The sequence below is a fragment of the Eleginops maclovinus genome, chromosome 3 (genome assembly GCF_036324505.1).
Source record: "Eleginops maclovinus isolate JMC-PN-2008 ecotype Puerto Natales chromosome 3, JC_Emac_rtc_rv5, whole genome shotgun sequence".
Classification (NCBI taxonomy): Eukaryota; Metazoa; Chordata; class Actinopteri; order Perciformes; family Eleginopidae; genus Eleginops; species Eleginops maclovinus.
In genome coordinates, this window is record NC_086351.1 from 13,214,959 (window position 1) to 13,240,330 (window position 25,372).

General features: G+C 39.3%; 2 protein-coding genes across 2 annotated transcripts in view; one reads left to right on the top strand and one right to left on the bottom strand.

Annotated features, from left to right (window-relative positions):
- Nucleotides 1–58: 58 nt before the first annotated feature.
- On the bottom strand, nt 59–5,673 carry slc6a19b (solute carrier family 6 member 19b). Its single transcript, XM_063878230.1, is given in 13 exon segments — nt 59–1,512; nt 1,515–1,539; nt 1,641–1,803; nt 2,090–2,249; nt 2,328–2,532; nt 2,639–2,795; nt 2,908–3,036; nt 3,137–3,249; nt 3,595–3,705; nt 3,783–3,964; nt 4,043–4,180; nt 4,263–4,403; nt 5,443–5,673. Coding segments are annotated over 13 exon segments (1,899 nt in total). The 5' UTR covers nt 5,642–5,673; the 3' UTR covers nt 59–1,336.
- Nucleotides 5,674–6,889: 1,216 nt separating this feature from the next.
- Nucleotides 6,890–25,372, top strand: part of fhod3b (formin homology 2 domain containing 3b) — a 78,230-nt gene continuing 59,747 nt past the window's right edge. Inside the window, exons 1-3 of the mRNA XM_063879465.1 lie at nt 6,890–7,379; nt 13,452–13,558; nt 19,811–19,875. Coding sequence (XP_063735535.1) covers nt 7,215–7,379; nt 13,452–13,558; nt 19,811–19,875 — 337 coding nt within the window. The 5' untranslated portion in view covers nt 6,890–7,214. The remainder of the gene's footprint in view (nt 7,380–13,451; nt 13,559–19,810; nt 19,876–25,372) is intronic.

Genomic DNA, 25,372 nt, shown 5'->3' on the forward strand with positions numbered 1-25,372 from the left:
TAACTGTTGAAAGTTATACAATGCAGCATAAATGAGGAACCCAGAGAGAAAACTGTGCAAGTGAATATTCCTTTTAATTCATAACATGCTACATTTTACATTACATTTATTATTTTACAGTTTTACAAATGTTCCATTGCTTCAGTCAATGGTTATTACCACATTATCACTGACACAAGTTAAAAAGTATGTAGTGTGGATGCAGTTTCTTATCAAATGGTAATCACCAAAAGCAGTATTCAAATGTCTTGTACTGAATGATGTTGTATTTCATATTCATACAGACTACAATCAGTCACATCCATTATAATCAAATGTAATGTGAAAGTAAACTCAAAGCATGTATTTAACACATGACAAAGCATTTAAATAACAAGAAGCAGCTGATTTAATTATTATTTACTTCACATCTCAAACACAACACAATGGTGACCCCAGCTGGACAGATTTCATTGCATGGCTCAAAGATTCCTTTTGGGATAATACCTCCTCCCATTCTTAATCAAATAGTTAATCACATCATAGACGGTAGCTGTTTTTAATCAAAGTTAACCCCACCAAAGTCAGAACTCACGTCGGGGACCTGGGTTGGAAGTCTTTTAAGGGCTTAAACGAAGAACTTACTTCATTAGATTTTCCCTTGGTCAATTTCTTACAAAATATAAATGCGTTAAGCAATTAATTTTAGAGCCTCTCACAAAGTTATAGGAAGCAGGGCCCACCTGGTCCTATTGAATACCAGAAATACAGTTTCTCTATGAAATAGAGCTTCAGGCAAAGTTAATGATGCGAGGGTCCCATCATTTTACCTCACATATTCTCCCTAAAGGTGCATTCCATCTTTCTAAAAGCAAACATGATAATAGCCACAATATCACAAACAAATGGACTGTGCGATATGATGCTCCCCATTATAAAAGCCATGAAAAACTTTGCTTTTATGAAGATGGTAGTATTCAGGTTTGGTTTAACACCGCTCAATGATAATGTTTGCGACCAAAGTTTACGGTGGCTTTAGAATGACAATCTCTTCATGTAAAAGGTGTTCTGAAAGTAAGCCCATGCCGAAAGTCAGATCAATATTTGACAAATAAACTCTATAAGCCAATAAGCTTCTGTGGTGACAAAGTGTTATGTAAGTGTTTATTTGAGTCCTTTAGTTACCTGATTCACAGCTAAGAAATTAGAGCTTTACTTGATGTCACAGGTAGCTGAAGAAACAGGGAGTTCTGTACCGAAAAGCTTTTGCATTTTTTTAAAAATTGCATCGATAACCATGACCACAGTCGATTATTTGTTCTTGAGAAAGAGACAATTGTAGATTTTTACTAGAATGTTAAGCTGGATTTTTTTTCATCTCATCGTTTATTTGAATTTGTTCAGTGATATTATCAAGACGTAACTTATCGCGCTTCTTTGTCATTATACATTTCCAGACACCAACTAAAGGCACAGCAATAGTAGGTATCCCTGCCAATATAAAGATGATCACGTAGATCCAGGATGGATAGAGCTTTTCTCCAGTGTAGGGAAATTATCCTGCAGAGAAAGTGCTATATTTTGAGTTTTCAATGATAAATGAATATAAGATCAATATAAATCATTCTTACAAGATCATCCCAAAATAAATTCATATTTACCGATTCTGGATCCCAAGCCTTGTAAAGGATCTTCTCTGAAACTTTAGTGATGAAGTAGAAGACCAAGATGAAGAGCATAATTAACGGGCTGATGACTCTCCATGATGCCTGCCAGAAGAAGTTGGGTTTGTGACCAATCATGAACTCAATATCATCATTGAACCTAGGAGGAAAGTGACACACATACTGCATCGTTAACAGTGTGTTAACAGAACAACAGTAATAGGAAGGGATGCTTGTGAAACTATGAAATCATTTTCTTTATATCTGAATTGTCAACATCAGTGTTTGTTACTACAGCAGTTTGCCTACAATAGCCCTCCACAAACTAAGTGTATTAAGAACACCACATTATAAAAACAACACCAGAAATGAAGAATAGCATCATCAGACAAATTGTTTTAAAGACATAAACAGAAACATTTACTATATTACTATTTTAATATCACCTGTCTATTCCATATATGTACACCACTGAGAACATCTCGCAGAAAGCAACAACCAGCAGAGGGATGGATCCTCCATAGGTGTCAAATAGTGAAAGCCAATAGTTCCCTGAGCCTTGGAGAAATATCAGACCCACCAGACAACAGAACATGCAGGTGACACCTAAAGGAGAGCAAAGAGTTGATCAAATATACAATCAATTCCTATTAGGTATAAAATGAGAATAGATGTGAGAGTTACCGGTGATAGCCTCTTTTGGCCATGACTTAGGGAAAACCTTGAGGTCTTGCAGTGGCACCACAACTCCCTCAATGTTACCAAACATAGAAGACAGGCCGAGACAGAAGAGCATGATGAAGAAAAGGACGGCCCACAGCGGGGAAAGGGGCATCTTGGTGATAGCCTCAGTGAACACAATGAAGGCTAAACCAGTTCCTTCAACTCCCTAGGTCCAAACACAGCACAGTTACAGCAAAGCATGGAAGGAATATTTTAAAAAATGACTTTCCTATAACAAGTAAGCTGCTGTCCTGGTGCATAAATAGACTTACCTCACTGAGAAAAGTTCTCAAGTTGCAGGTTTGAAGGTGTAGCTGTTGAATAATCTCAGGGTTTGTTTCATTAAAGCGCTGAAATATCTGATCGTAGTTGCTGTCAGTGATGTAGCCGTCAGGAAGCTCAAACACATTTAGTAATGCTAGGATGTTTCTGAAACCCAAATTTGTTAGGTTGAAAAGGTTGGAAAAGTCAATGTATTGCTGAATAACAGCCAATATGAGATGCTTAACTGTTTCACTTGAAAAAAGAATGAAAAATGTACCCCGAAAGACAATTATCAAATCTCTCTGTCGCTCTGAAGCCGATAATGGTGTAGATGACAGTTGCAGCATAGACGGAGGTGACACCATTTATTATAGAGATGATCACGGCATCCTGTTCACAGTTGTTACTAGAGGAAAAATGCTTTTTTATTTTGATTTGGAGTACAGTGCAATTACATGTAAGTTTATATGAAGTGAGTGAAAACAGTTTAGAGTAAAATAACTTACTGCACTGAGTTGTAGCTTGAGAAGGAAATAAGACCACCAAAAGCCAGAGAGAAGGAATAGAAAACTTGAGCCCCCGCATCGAGCCATGTTGATGGCTTTGCCAGCTCTGCTAACTGGAAGAATAATGTGAAGTAGACAATTATTAATCAACTGGTTATTTCTGTGCATCGACTATATGGTACCTTTAATGATGTTGAAATGACTGGGGCCTGTTCAGAGGACTAAAATAGCAAGTCACTATATGTACAAGATATACGGTAAATTGTGCAGCAGCCCCAAACCGATCTTTTAATATAATATAACATAACATAATTAAACCTGGATAAAAATATCTCAGCATAAAATTATGCCAAATGGTATTCTAACATATTCAAATAGTTTGGCATTTGATGGTTTTGTTATCTGCGATACACCCAGTGTTATAGCTCAAATGAACTTTTAAATGAATGGTTACTTACATCTGGCGTGAAGAGAAACTTAATTCCATTCAAAGAGCCCTTCAGGGTCAACCCTCTGATCAGGAATATTGTCAGCACCACATAGGGAAGGGTGGAAGTCACATACACAGCCTGGGGAAAATAAGTATTCACTACATAACTTTTTAGCTGGCATATTTTTTCTAATTGTAGTTAGAAGTGTGCTGTACCTTCCCAGTGGTCTCGATTCCACGAATGATGCAGATATAGAGCACAGACCATGCACAAATGTGACATAGCAGTATCCACCACTGCAGACCACCATCGTCTTCAATCTTTGGGGATGTGTTCAGGGTCTCCCTGTACCAGAAATAATCCACAGGGGAGCTCCTCGCACACTCTGAGACAATCCCTGAAAGAATTCAACGAAGTGTGTGTCACTCTCCGAAAAATCAAGAGTTTTTAATTAGAGTACTAGTTGTAGCCTTACCTGTTAAATTTGCATTCATGGGACATTGACTCCAAGGCAGAGGCTCTTGAAATGAGTTGAAGAAATACCACAGGATCCAAGCAATGATGGTGTTGTAGTAGAGACTGATCGTCAGAGATACACACATGGATGCAATACCTGCCAATGAAGGTTTTAAAAAGATTTCTATTAAAGCACTTTTCCACTAGTTGTAGCAATCATTATACAAAACATTTCTTACCGATGCCAGTCAAATAGGGATGAATTGTAGCCCATGCTCCCAAACCGCCTCTTCTTAAACGTTGTCCTATGGCAAACTCAAGGTGCAGGAGAGGTATTCCTTCAAGAACCAGCAGGATCAGAAATGGTATCATAAATGCACCTGGAAGAAAAAAAAAAAGGGAGTCTTGATTGTGTCATGGTGACAATAATTTGGTTTTTACAAATAACTTCTACATCTTCATGTTAATCATTCCAGATGCACGTGAACATGGGCGGTGATAAAGTCCAACAGTGAATGCTGTTAGGTTAATAATGCAATGTTCAGTCCATCTAAGGCTATGCAGTAAGATCTTTACAAGGATTTTCTGTCAGTGAGTAGGTATACCATTTCTTATCTGAACAGATAGGTTTCAATCCATTTTCTGCTCTCTGGTGAAGCTGCTTCTACTCCTGTTTTATATTTATATCTTATTTGTGATCAGTGGCCTTGTTATAATGCTCATTAACTACACAACTTTGAAAAGGGTGTTATCTCTTATTACCCAGCTATTCACAATTGTTGCATGTTAGATACTATATGTACTGTATCATTTTTCTTTTATCCACATAAATGAAGGATAGAGTCCAAAAGATGTTCTCCTACAGGGCGTAACAAGTATTTTAATTAAGCTCACATGCTTGATTTGCATCATCGCAAAATTGAAGCAAAACCAATTTACAAAAATGATATCACAACAAACAGTGCAATTACACATGAAAAATACTTGACAAATACGAAACATGATCATAAAAATATAATAAAAGCAAAATAAACTGTGACCGGCTACCAAATGTTACAATAATATGCGTTTTCTCGTGCAGTGAAAGCACATAGAAATGTAGCGTTAACTTTATTGTTGGATGTGACACATCTTTTGGGTATTATAAATAAATCCAACCTTTCTTCTATCTGATTAAGAAACAGGTAATCTACAATGTACAGTAGAGGCAGACAAATACTGTGTTTCTAATTTTAAAACTCAAATGCAATCATTTCTGTAAACAAACTGTCACTGTAGATACATGGATTCATAACAATACTTTACTGTACCAGTAAATCTGGATTGCACATATTGAGGTTTATTCATTTTCTACTATATAAACAGTGTTTTAAAAAGTAATCAAATATGTAATAGGAAAATCATGAATGCATTACTTGCCTCCTCCATGACTCTGACACAGGTAGGGGAAGCGCCAGACATTTCCGAGTCCCACACAGAAGCCGACACAGGTTAACATGTATTGAGTCTTGTTGTCCCATTTGGGTCTGTCCCCAGCCTCTTTCTCCTCCAGTTCGTCCAGCTGCTCATGGGACAATATCCTGTCCTCCAGGCCAGGATTGGGGAGTTTTAACTTCATGATCTGGCAAACACTGCGAGGCGATACAAAAGTGCACTGTGCAGCGTTGGAATTTAATTTGTAGCTGACACCGTGAGATCCTACTATACATACTGGACCTCTGTAATAGATTGACTAGACTGTGGGGTCATTGAGCATCAGATCAAGGTGTACAGCCTTTGAGGTGTAAGCTGAGTAAGAACACACCTGACCGTTAACTAGTGTCTTATCTAGTAAGGAACGGTCAATACACAGACATTTTATTGTATTGTATGGTGTAGAGTTAAAGAATGATTGAAAACATTACAGTAATGTAGCTGTAGTGATCTATTTACAAGCAAACCAAAATCGTATGTCTTCACTAATATTCATATTTCAATTGTAAACGATTGTACTTTCCAGTATTTATAAAAAACTATAAGTTGTTTAAGTAGCTAATTACAGTTCTGGAATAATTATTCATATACTTGACGTGCGAAAAAAAAAAAGAATTACATTTTTTTTAAAATTAGTTAAATGACAAATACATAAAAGGAAAATGAATAAGAAAATGAATAGTTAGTTTCAGAAAAATGTTATACACTGTATATTGTTGGAACTATAGTTCTGAATGCATTAATCTTTTCAGCGTTTTATTGTTTCAGCTGCTAATGTTGAGATCATTGTTATTGCTTTTGAACTGGACGTTAAATGTATAATAATGCATCATAGTTCATTAGTTCGTTGCATAGTATTTTGGGTATGTAAAGTTAAGTGATCAAACACAAGTTTTCAAAGTACAATACCTTCCCTCTGTATTTGAGAAATGTAAAGTAACTACCATATTCAATACCAAAGTTAGCCTACAATGACTTCATAATTCTAGCTTGTTCAGTAAAGGTGGATTACTTGAGTCAATGTTTCTTCCCACCACTGCCTTTTATTAATGTTATATTAGGGAGGGTGTGTGTTCTGGTCATGTTGTTTCTTTTATTTGCAATAGTTCTGCATATCTGTTTTAGACCATAGCATCAAGATACAGTAGCTAGGCTACAATATTTTGTTAATATGGTCTATAGCTTTAAATGATTGCACTGCCGGGCGCTGCATGCTTGAGTCGCTGCCAGCTTCGGTTAGTTTTTATGTGATTCTTATATTCGCCACTGGAGGCCGCCGTTGCGCCTGTAATATGAGCTGAGTCGGCCGGCAGAAGTCTGGCTGCTGTGTCCCCTGGCAGCAGTTTATGCTTGAGGAGGGAGCCGCTTCCCATCGCTCTCACAGTCCAAGTGTGGCAGTCCGACCGCATTCTGCCTCAGCACCTTTAACGCCCGCTGTGCCCTTGGATACTGCCACCCTGCTCACTTCCACACCGACTAACCGTATATCTTAACGAGGTACCCTGGATCTTTACTACTGTACTGGAGTGTTGCGTTCACCGTCCTGAGTCCTCTGCGCTGCGAATGGAGAAGGTCCAAGGATAACAGAGGGGTGCAGGACTGTGCTACTGCAGAAGACCTGCCGGTAGTTCGCTGCCCGGGGGGCTGCCTTTCTGTCAGAGGCTGTGGTGTCGCATCCACTGTTTTAATTATCTAAAATCGCCTTGCATGGATGCAGCATGGCTGCGTTTATATGCAGGGTGCAGTTCTTAGATGATACTGATCCATTTAACAGCACCAATTTCCCCGAGCCCACCAGGCCACCACTTTTCACTTTCAGGGAAGATATTCCTCTGATAAATCAGATTGCTGGAATCCACAGACTGCTTAAAGCCCCACACAAGGTATGCACTTATGTTTTTGTTAATGTGTTTTTAAATAAGCGTAATGAACAGTGTTCACCTGCAAAATGCTAAATTAATAATTAGCTTGAACATGGTTGATGGGGTTACCAAACAAACATAATAAATCATCATAGAGCCTGCGACTTTAAGCAGCTTGCTGTTATGGGATGCTAATGAAGCAACAACATGCATTCAGTTACTGCATGCACAGTGTCAGTAAGATGGACCTATAGTTTGACATTATGGTGTATGTTGTGACTTTAGATGATGATGGAACTATGAATAGACACACTGTTTGGCTGAAGAGCAGTAATCTGTTAATGTTTACCTCAACCACAACACTAATCCACTCAGTTTGACCTGTTTCTCTGACTACCCATTATCTAGAGTAGCTGATATACTTTAAAGTTTACTTCCAGTTATTTTGCGATGGTAAAAATAAACAAACAATCAGGAAACATGAAACGTTTCTAAAATCTAAAATCAATGACTGTTTGTTTACTTGTAGCTTTCAATCAACTTGGCATAGTGTTCTTCTTGGCTAACTATGATCTGCAATTTTCTTTGAAAGTATTTCGCGGAGAAGATGCCAACTTTGTATTTGTGTAACCATTAATAGACATGCTTGATGTAGGAAACCACTTCTCCTATTGTCACTACACCGCATAAATTAGTGAGGGAGGGGTTCAAATACCCAGTTGGTCTGTTGTTGAGGGATGGAAGAGGGTAATTCCCTAACTACATTGTAATAGATCCCATCACAACTTTGAAACCATGTGTATTGAAAGACAATAGTTCTGTTAGTTGACATCTTACTGAGAGCATATTGTTTTATTTCCTTAGTGAAAAGCCAAATTCCTTTTGTAGTACCTCTACATTGTTGTGGTTGGTCAGCGACATAACGTCTGTCTTAATTTAGTCCTAACTGTTGAGGGGTGAAACCGTACACATTGTTTTGGTTGCAAAAGTTGGCCTTCCTAAAATCCACAACTGCACAGCCAGTTTTAAGCAGCCAACAATAACTGGCCATTCCTCTTTGGTAAAGTGTAAATTGCCTTGTTTACGTTTCCTTAAGACAGTCAGTGACAAATAATGTGCAATAAGTGCATCCAAAACATATTTTCTGAAGGCCTCATCTTCTGACCTTCATATTTAAACAAAGCAAAGTGCCCATAGCATCAAAGGTCCAATCTTTCATTGGGTATTTGTCTTGTTAGGAAGTCACGTGAATAGAAAATAATTTAGGGACTTTCTTCTGTCGGATCAATGATACTCCATCTTGTTTGAGAAAAGCTGATAAGATAAGTAACGAGAGCCTCAGGATGCTGTGGATCACCACAAGCCTGGCTCTCATTCTGCAGCCCACTCAGTCTGACCAGCTGGATGGGACGGGAACGCTTTCCACTGTTTGAGAGAAGAGCGGGAAGCAGGCAGAATTAAAAACACAAACAAAGAGCTGATGTACTTTGCACAGATGACTGGTCTCAGTTAAGCAGTAGGCCAGCTGGACCGCAAACTACACAGATAGGGAGTACCAGTGGTAGGCCTATAGCAGCGCCTGGTTCGTAAGATTTGGTCACATGGGCATTTGTGGTAAGCAGTAACTCGAAGGAGCAGCCCTTGAGGTTTTCATAAAAAATAACACTCAGGTGGATGACACTGTGTTGCTACATTGGGTGGTGAGGTCTAATTAAAACCCTCAAAAATAAGTGAAAAACTGGCTTTGGCATGACCCTTTAGATTTCTCTGACAGCAAGTCTGTTGTCTTTGAGCTCCGTCTCTATGGTGCAGGTCAGTCTGGTATAAATAGCACGCTGCTAACACATGGTGCAGAGGGAGTCAAAACAGCTTGCATACGCTGTCTGTAGGCTGTTCCTGTCAGTTTCATTCTGCAGTCTCAGAGTGGTGATCTGTTCATGTGTGTGTGGTTGTTGTTTATATTGTGTGTGTATACGTGTGTTTGATTGGTTTGTGGCTTGTACATGGGATGGCACCGTGGCCATGCAGCTGTTCAAAATCGAACATCTATGACGAGTAACTGTTTGTGAGGTTTTAACATCAAATCCCATCATGAGCAAGGATTATATTTTATAGCAAGGGTTCAAACTATACATTTTTGTTGTTTAGCTATGAGCTTGTCAGGAGAGCAGACAACCTTTAAAGTCAGTTTTCACCCTGTTGTCTTTTGGAAAATGCCATATAATCATATTATAATGAAGTATTTAATGTATGGGGTGTTATTGCAGTACAACCACTGAGGGTTTTAATAGAAAATCAAACACTCAAAGACACCAACGTTCATCAATACCATGTATTTCTTTAGCATATTGCCTATAAACAAGTTTTACATAGCTACTGTGGATGAAAAACATGACGAGTCATCACCTGACTTGGCCTGTCTTTTCTGTGATGAATAATGCAATGTCCTTGTTAAATGACATTTGAGCACACTATTCAGAATTTGTGGGAGCTATTCCAAATCTCCTAGTAATGTCCTCATAAATCAATAGATCAATAGTCCTTCACATGCTTTTTTTTCTCACTGTTTTGTAGTTTGTGGCTTGGTGGCCTTGAGGCCTGGCATCTGATTGCAGAGCAATATTCAAGGCAGGGAAAATGTGGCTTTGAGAATGGACTCTCACTTTACCAATTTCAATTTTTTGGTCACATTTTTTTCCCTTAAGAAATTACAGACTTCCATAATGAGAAGTTATGTTAAATGCTAAAATACAGGTTCCTCCTTCATGCCTGTCAGAGCTCCTTTGAATTCTTTTACACATTGTTATGCAGAGCTGAGGGTTTGATGGTCACTGCAGTTTGGATGGTTGTCTCAGTAAAAGGGCTCCTTTCAGAAGAATGCAACATCCATGGAAAGGCTCATCCTCTGTATGCTTGACAGAAATGTAAGATTTCTGTTGTGGTTTCTCTTTCATGTATCACATGGGTTTGAATGTGTCTTAAATCACTTGCCTTCTCAGAAAATACCATCCTCACCTTTATTAAACAAATGTTTGGCTTTTGAAGTGGCTTGCTCTAATTCCTCTTGTTTGATTTAGAGCACAGTGCAGTTTACAGATGACATGTGTAAGTCTAACACAGGGTTTGCATTTGTTACACTATTCAAAAGAGTTTAATAGTGTATGCTATCTCATTCCAAGGAAGTTTGGAGTGAGATAGCAGTTTTAAATTGGAAATTGCATGGTGTTTATTTTTAGCCCTTTCTGCTTTAACTGCCTCCCTGGTCAGTGGACCACGGTATGGTGGTTCTAGGGAGAGGCCAGACCTCAGTGTGTGAGCGGAGCACTTGTGGTTACTTCTCTGGACTTGGCCATCACAGGCCACCATGGGTTCAAGTCCTGGGCGGGGGACAGCTAAGAAAGCGTCTGCTACTAATAATGCGTTAGCTCTGTTCCTGGATTAAGGGTCATTTATGTGCATCAACCTTGCGTGGTTAAACATGGCAAGACTCAGTAATCCAGGTTGATTATATAATGAAAACGTGACACCGTTTACAAGATCGATATGTGAAAACATGGATGAGTTTGATGTACCAATGGGGATGGATTAATGGCCGACTTTCATAGTTCGCTTTGACTTTTCTGCTTTTGGTCTGGGAGTCCAAACCTTGTGTGGGGAAAAGCATTTTTCAGTTCCACAGCTAATTACTGGTTACGGCTGCAAATTCAGCCCAATGTTTTGTCTATTTCAGGTTGAGATACAGAGCGTGAAGCTGAAAGAGAACAAACATTTTTTTGCCCTTGTATCCTATCCACAAACTTCAACTGCACTTAAAGTATAATTTAAAGCACCAGTAAATGTAAAAAGAGAATGTACTAAAATACTCTTAACAATAAATGTTGATATTAATGATCCATTTTGGCTCGTAAAGTGACAGCATTTGTACCCATTGTATTTATTTCTCTGTATTTTAAGTGGAAAAGAAAGAAGAAAGTGGATAGTTAGTATAAGCAGTGATGGATAATCCCTCGTAGGGAAAATCTTAAAACTCTTTGAAAATGGCTTTAGATGATTAAATCAACACCGAAATCACTTGTCCAATATATCCTTTCTAACACTGATTTGGAAAAAATGATGACTCAACGTAAATGATGTACTGTGTCTTCTCCTTCATGCTACATTTCATATTACTGTCACAGCTGTTATTATGAAAGGCATATCAGTTCATAGGCATAAAAGTACTGGGCCCAACTTTGGCCCTTGTGCCTGGCTTTCCTGTCCGTCCTGAATCTGTCCTGTAATCTGGAGAAGCACTTTCCTCACTCCTCTTCATGTGTACAGTAAATCTTTGTTTGTCTGCCTGTCTCCCTTTTTTCTCGATCTACTGTATGTGTCCCTTAATATCTCTCATCCCGCCTTACTGTATGAACATCAACAACGACCTAACTAAGGCTTATCACTGTCTCATACATGATTGGATTTACTGAGGGCTGAAGGTTTTGTTCTATGTGCACTGCAACAGCCTTGTACTTCGCCTCATGTCTGGTCCCTCAATATAAAGTTGCTCTGCACTTTGATATCCCCAACTCTTATATTACCAATACTCTTTTGCTTTACCATTTATGGAAGGCAAACAAGACAGCTCAGAGTCAGAGATTTGGAAAAAAAGTGAGAGTTATCCTTACCAACCACATGTTTTGTTTCACTTCTCAAATATGACACAGTCCTTGAGTACTGTAGTGCAGTAATACAAACAGAGTGGCTTAACAGATCAAAGCCATTCGACCCATAATGTCTTTCCCAGCTTTTTTCCTTCACGTTCAATTAAGTTACTGTCATATGTGGGAGGAAATTGAACTGCATCAGACCTGGCAATAACCAGTCTAACTTAAAAAACACATGGTTTCACATGTTGCATAATATTTACATGTGCTGCTCTTCTTTTAGGAGAAAATACTCTAGCAGACTGCCTATTTGGGATGGGTAAATAGTCATTTGTATCATAGCCTTTGCTAGGTTACAAATCCTTAAATGTGGGCTAACAAGAGAAGACAAATGTATTGACTTCAGTATATTAGTGGACTGTACAGTATGATGTTGTTTTAGAGACCCTGGCTGTTGATGAAACAGAAAATGTCCCTTTTCTTCACTTAAGTCCAAGTTTGCCTTACCGTAAAAATTATTGTTTTCACGTCCTGCTTCACCGTGTGGAGCCGCATCAGAATATAAATAGGTTTACATGTTGAATTTGGAGGTCATCCAGACAAGTGAACAGACTCAGACTCATTCCTCATCTCCTTGACCACCGTCAGCTGTTGACAACCCTTCAGGACCAGACAAATCATACCTCCTCAGTAAAATCATCTTGTGTGATGATAGTTTATCAGACAGGGACAGCAGACAGATAACAGTCTGCCAAACTGCTCCAAATCCACATGACTTCTCTCCACCCTTGCCTTGCTTGTCATTGCAGAGCGCCGACAGGAGCTGATAAAATAGCTTTCTATGGTCCACTGCAGACTAGACATAAACCTCAAATATGCTGTGCATTTTTCCATTTACACATACTAAAGTTATGGTTTGCATACGTCTGCAAAAAAAAAAATTCTTTCTTGACGTGAGCAGTATCATTGTTGCTACTGAAGTTTTGAATCAAAGAGTAAAAGTGTAAACACATCATGATAGATATGCATTTGATTATGAAAGTATATTTTCAATATAGACATTTTGCACAGGCAATCTCCTGTATCACACAATCAGAAAAGCAAACCTCTTCAGGGCTTTATGCCATAAAAAAAACCCATTAACATTCTTCACAGCTTTGGAAAGGTTGACTGTGCATCATTTTGATATCATACATGGTCATGGTTCGTGAGTCTACAAATCAACCTTTTTTTTACCCTACTTTGCTAATGTGTTTGTTGTAATCTGATCAGAGTGAAGCAGTATTTTGTAGAGCAGGACATTGGCTCCTGGCCTCAACTGTCCATAAATTCAACTTAATCTCTTCTTTCTTAATATTTAGCATTCCTTTCATGTATAAAGTGTAAATGAGATGACCCTTTGGAGGATTGAGGACAAATCAATGTTTAATTTTGTCTCCTTCCCATCTAGCCTGATGACTGTGCCCTTCAGCTGTCCCATAATGGAAGCTACCTGGACCTGGAGTCTACGCTGGCAGAGCAGAGAGATGAAATGGAGGGATTTCAGGAAGAAGGAGGGTAAGATAGTAATCACTGCTGTCTCTGTCACTCTATTAGCTTTCCCTTCACTATCATCAATCTTCAAAAGCAAAAGATTGCATGTACACAATGTGCTGAAATAAAAAAACACTCTGCAATACTTCACTAAAGTCGGTCATATATTGTTTGCACTTCAAAAGGTGCATTTGGGATCTGTGCCCGAGCGGCTCAGATTGAAAACACAAGAGGGACTGGCATCGCCTAGCAGGTTGATAATGTGATTGACTTGCCAAACTCTGATTGTCGGGAAAATGTTCAGGTTGTGGTGGTCCAATGAGTTGTTATGACGCAGAAAAAAAGTATTATTCAAGAGTAACTGATGTTTTTGATTAAAACAATATGTCTTTTTAAACAGCCAAAATAAGTCTTTGCCTCAGCAGTCAGACATAATCAGTACAATGTGATTACTGTTTTTTGAGAGGGAGACACATAACAAATGTGGGAGAGATAAGAGGGAAAAAATGGGGGCTATGGGGATTTATATTAGTATCCTGCTTGCTGTATTCTTTTGCCTGATTTGATTCTATTACAGTGATTTGAATCATAATGATACCCATTTCGTTCCAGTATGAATTAGCGAAATAATCCCTTTTTTCCGGGCCTCAGCTGATTGAGCTCTGCTGCTCGGAGTCTGCTCTCAGGAGATGTTTGGGACTGTTGAGGAGCAGAGGGAACACACTTTACATACCTCACCTGAGGGACTCTCAGTTTCAAAAAGCTTTAAACACTATGAGACTCTTGAGGAAAATAAGTTTGAATTGAATGTCAGTATTATTAGCTTCACTTATTCATCTGTAAATCAGTCCCTAATATCTCAACCACCTCATTGGCTCAGGATATGTCATATATGAAGTAAAGTATTTGTTCTGATCTTAGTTGGGTGTATGAAAATTAGCCCTGTATATGTTTTATCAGTTCAGTGGGGGTATTAGTACCCTTTTTTTGTTGCAGACTAAATGTCTCAGAGTTTCCATGGCATTCATCCATTCATATCCCTTGAAATACCTGGCCTCCCTGGCCCAGTGAAGCAGTGATGTCATCCAAACCACTTATGAGGTGTAGACACATCCTTGAGTAATTGCCCTCATCTCTGTTGAAAGTTACCTCAGAGCTCTCATTGTGCACCCATCACCAAATAACTCTCAGCTTCTAATTTAGCTGCATTGTTTTCCTGTTTTATGGAGTTAAATGAGGCTTAGTCTTGACACTACTCGTAGACATGGATTAAAATTGTGTGAGTTTCATTTCTGTTTCATACAAGTTCTTTGGCCAGTTACTTTATTGACTCCATATGTTTTTTAATGTACTTTGGAGTATGTTGATATATCATTTAAGTGCAGCCCACTTTAGATGATCACAAACCAAAGGTTGGCATCGGAGTTCCTGGTCGGTGGGACCACAAACATGTATGGATTTATTTGTCTAACTTGGAATTCATAAGCTGCGCTGTAGCTTGGTGTTTCTATTGGACGTTGAAAGTGCCGTCCTCTCCCAGCTCCATCTGAAATTGTTAGGAGCTTATGGAAGGCTATAGAGAGCTGTGAGGTTAAAGTGGTCCACTTCTTCTCTCGTCGAAGAGCGAGCCTGCCAGGGCTTGTGTCGTGCCAGCTGGCAATGACTGGTATGGATGTGTGTCATTAAACCCACACAGTGTTGTCTGAGGAGGCTGGGGGTGAAGGTGGTTAGCCAATTATTTTGTATAAATAGGGCAGTTATGCTCTCTGGCTTTTTATGGTGGTGATATGCCCAGGATTACATCCCCTACTGCTCGCTGTTGTTGATTTGATGATTATTGAGCTAATAAAAAGGTCTGATGAGCCAGTTCACCTTTTGTTTTTCCATTGTATTTTTGACTTTACTGCAGATCTGTCAACAGCAGTCTCCATTTCCAAAACATCTAACCTACTTAAAAGAGTTTCATTTTACCTGAATTTCTTGCTGAGTTTTACAACGTGATGTCAGAATAACACTCCCGTAAACAAGCAGAATGATGCTTTAATTATAATTGCTTCAAGCCCAGCCACCTACCTTTGCAAAGGAAATAGTGCTTTATATCGCTTGAGTTCCTGAACCTCCCTGATCATTGGCCATTGGATCCATCTGTACTGTAATTGATATTAATGGCAGGTTACATTCCTGAGGTGCCTGTGTCATACCTAGTGTCTTTACAAACAGATTAAAGTATGATCCTCTGACAGAGCGCTGCAGAGCCAGGAGATATCCATGTCACGGGAGCTTAAGGGCCATAATCACTTCCACACCATGTTTGTAGCTCAGCTATAGGCGATTGTGACTCATAAATCCCCTGTCGCATCTCTGATACAGTCTCACTTAGTTTTAACTGACCATATAGAACAGACATGCGCTCAGGCACATCTGCACAATTTAAAGTAGTCAGTGTATCATTTAGTTTCCTAGCTGTGATAGATTGAATAACCCTGTACAGTACACACAATTTCCTGCATCTGTAACCCTGAGCCCAGATGGAGTATGGGGGACATAGTTAGGATCAGATGGCCTGACATGTGCTTTAAGACATTTATAGTCCTTGAAAGTTTTTCTGGATTACATGGATTGAAGAGTGAGATCCTGTTGAAGCACTTACTCAGGGTCTGATGTTTGAAAACTGAAAATTGAACTGTATTTGGAGAGTTTTGAGTTTGCCTTATGACTTTTTGCTCAAATATTTGACATTGATTGGCAGATGATTTTTAAAGTTGTAAGTCCTCAAGGAAAAACCCTGGCGCGTCTTGAGAAGATAACATGAAGTGCTGTTATTGACTGCATAATTGATTCAGCATGTGAAATGTGTAGATGACACTTTTTTAACATTTCAATGTCCTGTTACATTCAAAGCACAGCTGAAAGCCAACAGTTTTATGCTGAATATGCTTTTTCTTTTTTATTGAGTGTTCTTGATGTGTTCGACAACCAGTTAGAAGCATGTTAAAACCCAACTGTTCTTGCTTCAACCATCCGATCCTCTCCTTTCATCTCTCTTAGGACTGCTCAATTTTCCTTCTTCTCATTTGGTCCTGCCCCACTTGGACATTGTTTGGTAGACGCTCGCAGCACACAAGATTTTCATTTTGGTGGGAATATAAAAGCACATTTGAAAAGAACCAGAGCAATTGTCAAACACAGAACAGCTTAAAAGGAGGAAATAAAACACCAGTTGCCCCTTCTGTGTTTGGAGGGCAGTTTACGGGTATTATTAACAGACTAGAACAGCTTTGGGATTGTTTAGTGTGCATGGGGTTGTGTGTGCGTGTGGTTTTGAGACTTGGTCAATGGTCAGTGAAGCAGCCTCTCTCTTGGGCTGATTGTACAGTCTCCCTACCTCCCCCCGGTTCAATACAGGCACTGCTGGTCCCTCTACTGATGCAGGAGTCTCTCAAGCAGGGGTGTTCACCAAGAAGTGCTGCGTCAGTAGACCTCCATGGGGCCTTTTTGTCTGGCATTAATTGGTCTTTGCGGAGAGGTATGCTGGCTTTGCTGTATACTGCATTGTTAGAAGTGTGTGAGTGTTCACCTTCTGTGGGTACAGTCTTTCAGTTAATAAACAGTGCCTGTAATGCTCCCTTAGATAAAGCTGGCAGGTATCCACTGATCCAGTTGGGTATTAGGATTAAGACTGAGCTTTATGAGGGGGCACTATAATAGAGCAGTAATGGGAGAACGGAGACGAATAGAGAAGAAAATAATATGTGATATCTAATTGGCAGGTATAGTTGTTACGTTACCACAGCTGCATTCCTGTTTGCAATATTCGCAGTAATGATGAATAACACATTTGTGCTATTAAGTAAAAAGATTTATAGTGCTCGGCTTCTTTTCATGTGCCGAATGAATAAAAATGGCCACATGTTTTCATTTAATCTTTTATAAAGCCATCTAATTTAGATCCATTGCTCTGGGTAATGGGCAGGAAGTAAGAAGTAATTGTTTTGGGTAATCGACAAGTTCATTAGTTTTATGACATTATTAAGTCATAAAATGTATGTTCAAATAGCAGTAACAAAGGTATTTACGAAGCATGATTGTGCATACGATGCATCAGATTTTATTTATTGCTTGGCTTAAGTTTAATATACAGTACCAGCACTTGAAGACACCATTCTGGCGCAGAGAGAGTAGGGACTTCAATAGGTATTACAGTGTATCCGAACATTTAACAAATGTGTTATTCAGCTGATATTCTTTATAGTCACAATTATTTTAAGCTCCACCCTTGACAGGCCTGCAGCACGTTATGTAGGAATGTCCAATTTTCCTGTATAATTGGTGAGGGGGGGCTGCAACCTCACTTGTATTCCATGCACGTTGGTTTAATTTGATAATGAGCATGTTGGCCTGTGTAGCCTCAGGTCTTGGTTGAGCATAGGGATACTTTTCCAGCCAAGCGGAGAGAAAGCAGACTTTCGTGACAAAATGGACCTGGTTACCCATTTGCCTCAACAGCATCACAGAGGATTAAGTTCCTGTTTGCCGTCTCATCTCGCAGGCGCAGGTCCATGTTGACAGATGTTGATTCTGTGTCACCTCTGCTTGTTGCTGGATATTACGTTTAATAAGTAATGAGTATATTCAGATTTCCCCGGTCATGTAATCTGCTTGTGTGCATCTCAGTGCAGCAGTCTCCCAGAAAAGATGTCAGACTGTCTGTCAGGAGCAGTAAAGCTGCTGCTGGTTTATAGTGAGACACCAGTATGAGCTGCCTTCTGTGCTGATGTTTTTTTTCTGTCTCAGGTCTACTGCTGCCTGATTGTCACTAAGAGCAACAGTCTGTTGCTGGCACTGCGCCAGGCGGAACAATCACACAGCCTTTGTGCACGCGGCATAAAAGCCTATTTGTCAGGGAGCTGAATTAGGAGGGGGGTTGTTGCGCAACTCTACCTGCTGTGCTCTTGTCTAGTCAGGAGGTTAAAGGCACAATCTCAGTTTCAAAATGTAAACAAAATGGCAGCCCTCACCAACAAAATTCTAAATATGGGATAGAAATACCTTATTTTGAATGCCTTTTCATTTCAAATTATTTAAGATGACACAAGATTATTTTCTTGTAGGGTTTTAGTTATGTTTAGATTTAGAATGCAAACACAGGCAGTCATGTTAAATCATGGCTGAGTGCAAACAGATACACTTTAAGGATGATAATATTCTGTATTTCTCTTGTTGTCAACAATCCAACTATCAAGGATTGACAATGCAGCCAAAGCCTGCTATACTGTACTTTTCATTATTCTCAAAAAATGATTAAAACACATCAGTGTTTTATTTTAATATATTATTTGAGCAATGTAGTTTATTTTGAGTCAATTTCCATTTCACTAGCCCACTAAAACAGCTGGTATTTATTATAATCCACAGCTAAAACAATCCCCACAGCTGTTACCCAAGTGAGCCTTTTTAAAGATTATAGTATGTCTGTGAAACATTTTTACAGATTTACATTTTGGAGCATTGAATGGGCTAGAGGCTGTCTGTTACTGACAGGGTAGGGAAGTAGTAAAATAGTGAGGGATGGATTAATGCATTGGTGGTTTTGGTAAACTAAGATAAACAAAGACATATTGTCAGCATTATCCTTTAAAAATGCAAATTCAACATTCAACTTTGTGCAAAAACTAGAGTCCAGGCTTCTAGGTATCCAAATGATTCTTTGTATGACTACGAACTACACTGTTCTCACATTCACTTTTATGACTGAATAGAAAGGGGGTGCATTGTTGTCGTCTTTGTTTTGGATTGTCTTTCAGACATTGTAAGCAGTTGACTGGATAGTCATAGGGTCTTGCCATATCTCCATTAACACAGGGGGCTGAGCTGACCTCTCAGATGCTCCCATCCTTCATTTTCACCTATGGAGACCTTTTCCCTGTCAGTTCCACGACCTGTTCCCTGTTGTGTAAAAGCTGCAAATATTTAAGGGGTTTAAATTGATGAAACAGAACGCTATATTTTGTCATCATTTTGCACCTCTGCACAGTAGCGATTCTGCTGTATTTTCATGTCAGCACTTGCCTGAGCTCTGGCATATTGATGGCTGCCTTAGATTCAGAGGGACAGTTTTCTATCTTGATTGAGATGTACCAGCACACACGCAAACACAGTTCACATACAGATAAAAGCAGACGAACACACAAACACATGCACAGACACAAATGAAAATGATAAGACATGGCCAACTAACGTTTTTCTAACTTTCCATTTGTCTTTTTTTCTTTACAGGAGGGGCAAGAAACACAGTGTCATTCTTCGAACACAGCTGTCCGTCAGAGTTCACGCTTGCATAGGTGGGTAATAAGATGTACATTTGTCACCTCTCACTTATTGATGGCCAATTTGTCTTTCTCGTATATATCACCAGTAAGGTATGAGCTTTAATTACCTCTATTACCAGCAGATTATTTTATTGAGGTTCTTGTTTAACTTGCACAGTGGCAGTTTTGGCCGAGGATCTTAATTTGAGCGAGAATTAACATCATTACAACAACACTCCGAGAAACAAACCACTGGCACGGAGTGGTGCCTGAAAACATTTAAGGTTTTTGGAGTTACTGTGTTCTGTCACTTTGTTTTATTGGGCCTCCTAGTGTCTTTGAGTAATGTAAGCGAACTAGCAAGAGCTGAGTGAAAACATATGCAACACATGCACGTAGCATTCTTGCGGACACATACACACATACAATAAGATTGTCAGAGGTTGGGTTTTTCATTAAACTGAGGATGATAACTGCCTACATTTTTACAAACTACAATGTACTCTGTGAAATGTTGGCTTAATTTCTGTTTCCCACATCTTTCCGTTGAGATTTAACTATTACATAGGTGTTAATGGTTTTTCCACCCTCTTTAATGTATGCGTAATGTTAGAAATTAATACACAAGCCCTTGTACAATACATTTCCGGTGACTTGTAGGATTTGATAGCATAGAGCACTATGCTTAGTGGAAGAATGTCGAGAAGCACACATTCTAATATGAAGACACACAGTGCCTCCTCTACGGGCTTCCAGTGTAAAAATAACGCAATGCCTGGAAAAGCTATTAGGCAGTAAATTGTCAGTTTTTGAATTTGGCCGTATTTTTTGTATTGCAGTATAAGAAAACCAAAGGCCCAGACACTTCTCACTTGAATGAAGTCCCTTTGATTTGAGAACTATCTCTGATAGTCATTGCTGGTTATTTATGCTACCTGCTGATGCATGATGTGCAAAGGGAAGCTTTGGAAACTCCCGCGGATCATTTACTGAGATGGTTCTGTCAGCTGACAGCTTATTAAATCCTTGGTAAGACGTAGGAGAAATGAGAATGACAGCTTTCACTTGTTCTTGATGAGGTCTAGTTTGCACATGTTGATTTCTAAGAAGCCTTTACTTTGAGACTCTTGGCACTATAATTATGTAATTGATACAATAAACCATCATATATTTTAATTGGCAGGCTTTCCAATCGTTGCTTGATTCCTATTGTTAATAATATTGCAGGGAGATGCTACCTTGTTTTATTACACCGGATACCCATAACACATTTCCAGTCTTTGCTTGATGTAACAGGGCTTAAGCTGTACTTGTGAATATTTGGCTGAACCTTGTCCACACACCACTCTGAACTGGCTTCACCTTATTGTTTCCTCCTGCTGGTGCAGGGCTTAGCTTAGAGGAGCCTGGGGAGCGGCAGACAGACTTGCTGCTCTTCTCTAAGTGGATGATGACCCTCTTTCTCTCTAAGTTGACAGCCACCTGTTGCCCTTCTCTAGTCTCCCTCAGTGACTGGCCGTGTTGCTAACTGATTTATTTCCTCTAAGCAAGGTGGTCACTGTTACTGTTAACTTGTCCAGGCTTTTGATCCTAATTTTATCTGACTAGAGGCTTAACTCGAAGCCCCTGAGTGCAGAATTACTGGGTGATTTTCAAGCTCCAAACAGGAGATAATTTGTTAGTCTTCCAAAGACAAATGGCATGGTATTCTTTAGGCTGTGCACTTCCTCTGTATTAAAGGATTGCGCATAACCCTGCTGTCAGTTAATAAGTGCTAAAATGTCCCCTAAGTAATTCCCCTCTATTGTCAGCTATTTTCTGTTGTTGTTGCTGGCCATACTCTTTTGTCTTTCTTTAATAAGATTTTAAGATGTTTGAAACCCTTTAGAAATACTCATTTTGTTTGAGGCTGACAAGCTTGAAATAATAGCACCACTCTTTCTTTAGGTCAAAAGAAACTTTGGGGATGGTTGGATGGTATTGTTTAAAATCACATTTAAATTAATCCTCCCTTTTTTAATTGGGTGCCAAAATAGCATCCCCATGTTGTCAGGTTATTTAGGTTTTCCCCGCTCCATTAACAAGAGTGATGAGTTGGTTGCAGTCTTGTATGTAACCTGTGTCATGTAGAATTATTATGTGGAAAACCCAATGCATGTATTCTACGTTTTAATTGAGACGTACATAACTTGGTTTATGTTATCTGGTTTTTGGGGGTTTCTCCAAATTTTAATCAGAGGGCTAGCTTTTAGTTTGTGTGTTGAGTGTGTGTGTGTGTGTGTCTGTGTCATGAACCACAGTAAACCCTAATCCAGGCTTCTCTAATCATAGTCATTAGCGCTCACATACATATGGCCCAGCATGGACCAGGCGTTCTCTTAGCATCAGAGTCAGTGGAGGAAGGAAAGTGCTAACCCAAAGCTAATCTTTTATTAAACTGTTTTTCACCCACATCCTCTGTCATGCAGTGATTTGTTTTAGTCACACAGTGAAGCAGTCCATGCTGTGTGTGTACTGAAAGTGCAGATCAGCCACAATACTAATGTTTATCTCTTGGAGTTCTGTGTAATGTAGCCTCATTAGGAGGAAGCTCTTTTGTTTATTTGTCTGCATCCATGTTATACATGCACTTCAGTTCTTTTCAGGGAAGGAAAAGAAAAGTACTTTTGAATGGATGACCAGTAGTGGTAACGGTTTGATCTTTGTTTATATTTGTTCGACCAGCCTGGGATTCAAAAAATAAACTCCGCTCATCCCTCTCTGCGTGTTAGCATTTGCCACAGCCTGTTTAAATTGTTGGGCTGTTATTGTTGTCGGTAGATGTGGTAGCAAGGCTCTGATTAAAGCAATCCTGTGCTTATTTTAGTGTTGTCTGCTAGTACAGTAGAGTAGGTCCTCTTTTTATGTGCCATTTTGTTTCTGAGGCTGCACGAATTGCCGTGATGTGATGATATGGAGAATTTAAAGACCAGGAAAGAGACCATAGTGTGGACTGCTGGATGATCAACTGACGAAACCAAGTTAAGAAATAACAAATGGTACATATGTTTAGTAATCAACAGCAGCTTTGCAAAGTAAAGACTCCAAACAAGATTTTCCTGAGTTCATACAGATGTTCAGTCAGAAGCTGCTGCCCTTGCAATTAATTATACTCATGCAATACTAGGCTAACATTTGAGGTTGTAAATCTATGAACTGCAATCCAGAAATTTCTCCTTGATCCGCTAAAAGTCATCTTGATCTCCCACAGTCATACAAATCATATTATATGGATGTGGATCATAGATCAATGGGTGGATCAAACTTACTTTTTTGATTATATATCGCAGTAATTGTTCACACATGTAAAAATAATGCATTTGAAAGCTATACTTTGTTGATATTGCCCTTTAGGAGCAGGTTCATCTGTCAACACATTGATGTCAGCTGAGGAGTGACAGCTGTAATAAGAGGTGACACATTCTTAGTGGATTATCTGCCTTGTCTTTTGCTAACTCTTTTAATCCGGGCCCAGCACATGATTCATCGTGACCGCTGTTGACTTTTTTTTGTACTATAATTTTGTAAAATTGGTATTTTTGATCTTCAGGTTGACAACTAAAAACGTTGTGGTTATAAGATAGAAGTCAATGACCAGTAAATGCTACGATAAACCGTGTTGGAGAATGTTTTGTTGGCTGCTAACAACATAGTTGCATGGAAGATACATACACTGTTAATTTAGGGCTTTTTAGTGTTTGTTTATTAAATTTGAGTGTTATTATTATGATGTGTGGGCCCACTGTATGTGTGTGTAGGATGTCAGCACTTTGACTTGAGAAGATAAGATCACCTGCGGGTTATCATGGTGCTCCAAAACACAGTGTCTGTCTTTTCCACACATTCTGCCAGATCTACATGAAGCCATCTGCTGTTCTGCGTATACACGTAAAAACAACAATTCCAGTAGTGAACCTGCCTACTCAAAAAAATCTGCTTGAAATGAGCGCGTTCAGTTCTCTGAATAAGGTAAAATTAAGTCTAGGGAAATGTCCATATCCATTAATAGATTTCTGTGACATTCTTATGGTTTTAAATTTCTGTATTATAACTCTTTCGCAACGCACCTTCGGATCAAATTAAATATCTAGTCGTGTTTTTTGTGACTGTAGAGTGCAAAGCAGGCAGGGAATAATTAACAACATGCATATCACATCGCACCCATGAGACACAGAGGAAGCTCAAATGGCCTTTTCTACTTCCCCTAAAGAGACCCCAAAATGGGATCATGGACTTAGAGTCACCCAATGGGGCCAACCTAAACAACATTGTGCAAAAGAGAGAAATCTGAGGCAGCAAACAGCCCAAAAAGTTATCACAACTGATGTCAAATGTAGATCAGTGGAAGGTTTGGTGGTATCACTCCCCTCACACTTTCCATCACTCAGTTTTTGTATATTCTTTCTGGCTGTGAGCCCAACAACCACATGCAGCGAGATAACAATGTAGTTAAGGTAATTCTTCATTTATGGACAACAATAAAGGACAATGTTTCCCTCATTTAGTCCCTGTGCCTGTACAGCCACATTGCAATGTTTTCCATTGTTGCAGGTAGGATTAGAGCTAATTGTTGGCTCTTTTGCCGATTTGCTTCACGTGCTGTACAAGGTTGTGGATCACTATGACATTAATTTGTATAAGCACACTCATATGCTCACGTTCACATGCACAAACTCGTGCAAAGGCATGCACATATTAAGAAGCCATCTGGTTCCAGTTGTGAGGCCCCTCAGCGCTGCTCCTCACCCATCCAAAAAAGACGAGAGCTGTCTACGTTTTCGTCGAAGAGGGGAGTATTTATTTCTCGCTGTGTAAGGATACAGGGAGAAGTGTGAGCGTGCAGCCTGGCTATGGGACAAAGATGTATATTAACTACGGGTCCCATACCTCCATTATTGAAATTCAGAGCAGTAAATAATGATATTATGCCACTTTTATTCTTCTACATTTACTTCTGACAGCTAGCCAAACTCCTGTCAGAAAAATCTAACTATTGGCTCAGAATTGCTTTAACCTACGTTTTACAGTCTGCTCATAACAAAATATAGTTTTTCAAAGTGGCACCGCTGAGATTGGATGCCATGTGAAGCAGACCACTCAGGGGTTTACCGCTGCTGCGAGACTGGAGCAGCCCTTGTTGAAGTGGACAGGTGTGTAACCTCAGCAGCCATAGACCTTAAACAGCTGACTGCTTGAAGGAAGGAACATTTGAATGGAATCTGGTTGTTTTTGCTCTAACCAACATTTTTGGGATGTCTGCAGATAATCGTTTATTGTTTATTTACAGAGACAGTGGTCTATGTTAGATCTGAGGTTTGAGGTGAATCCGCACAGCTGATGTTTGCCAATGTGTATTCTTAACGGGGGGAGGACGAAGAGGAGCAAACTGAGAAACATATTTGATGAAGTACCTTTTTTTCCAGCACAAAACCCCTTCTTATTTGATTTTCTGGCTAATGGTTTCGCTCTTAGATTGAGGCTATTCATTTTG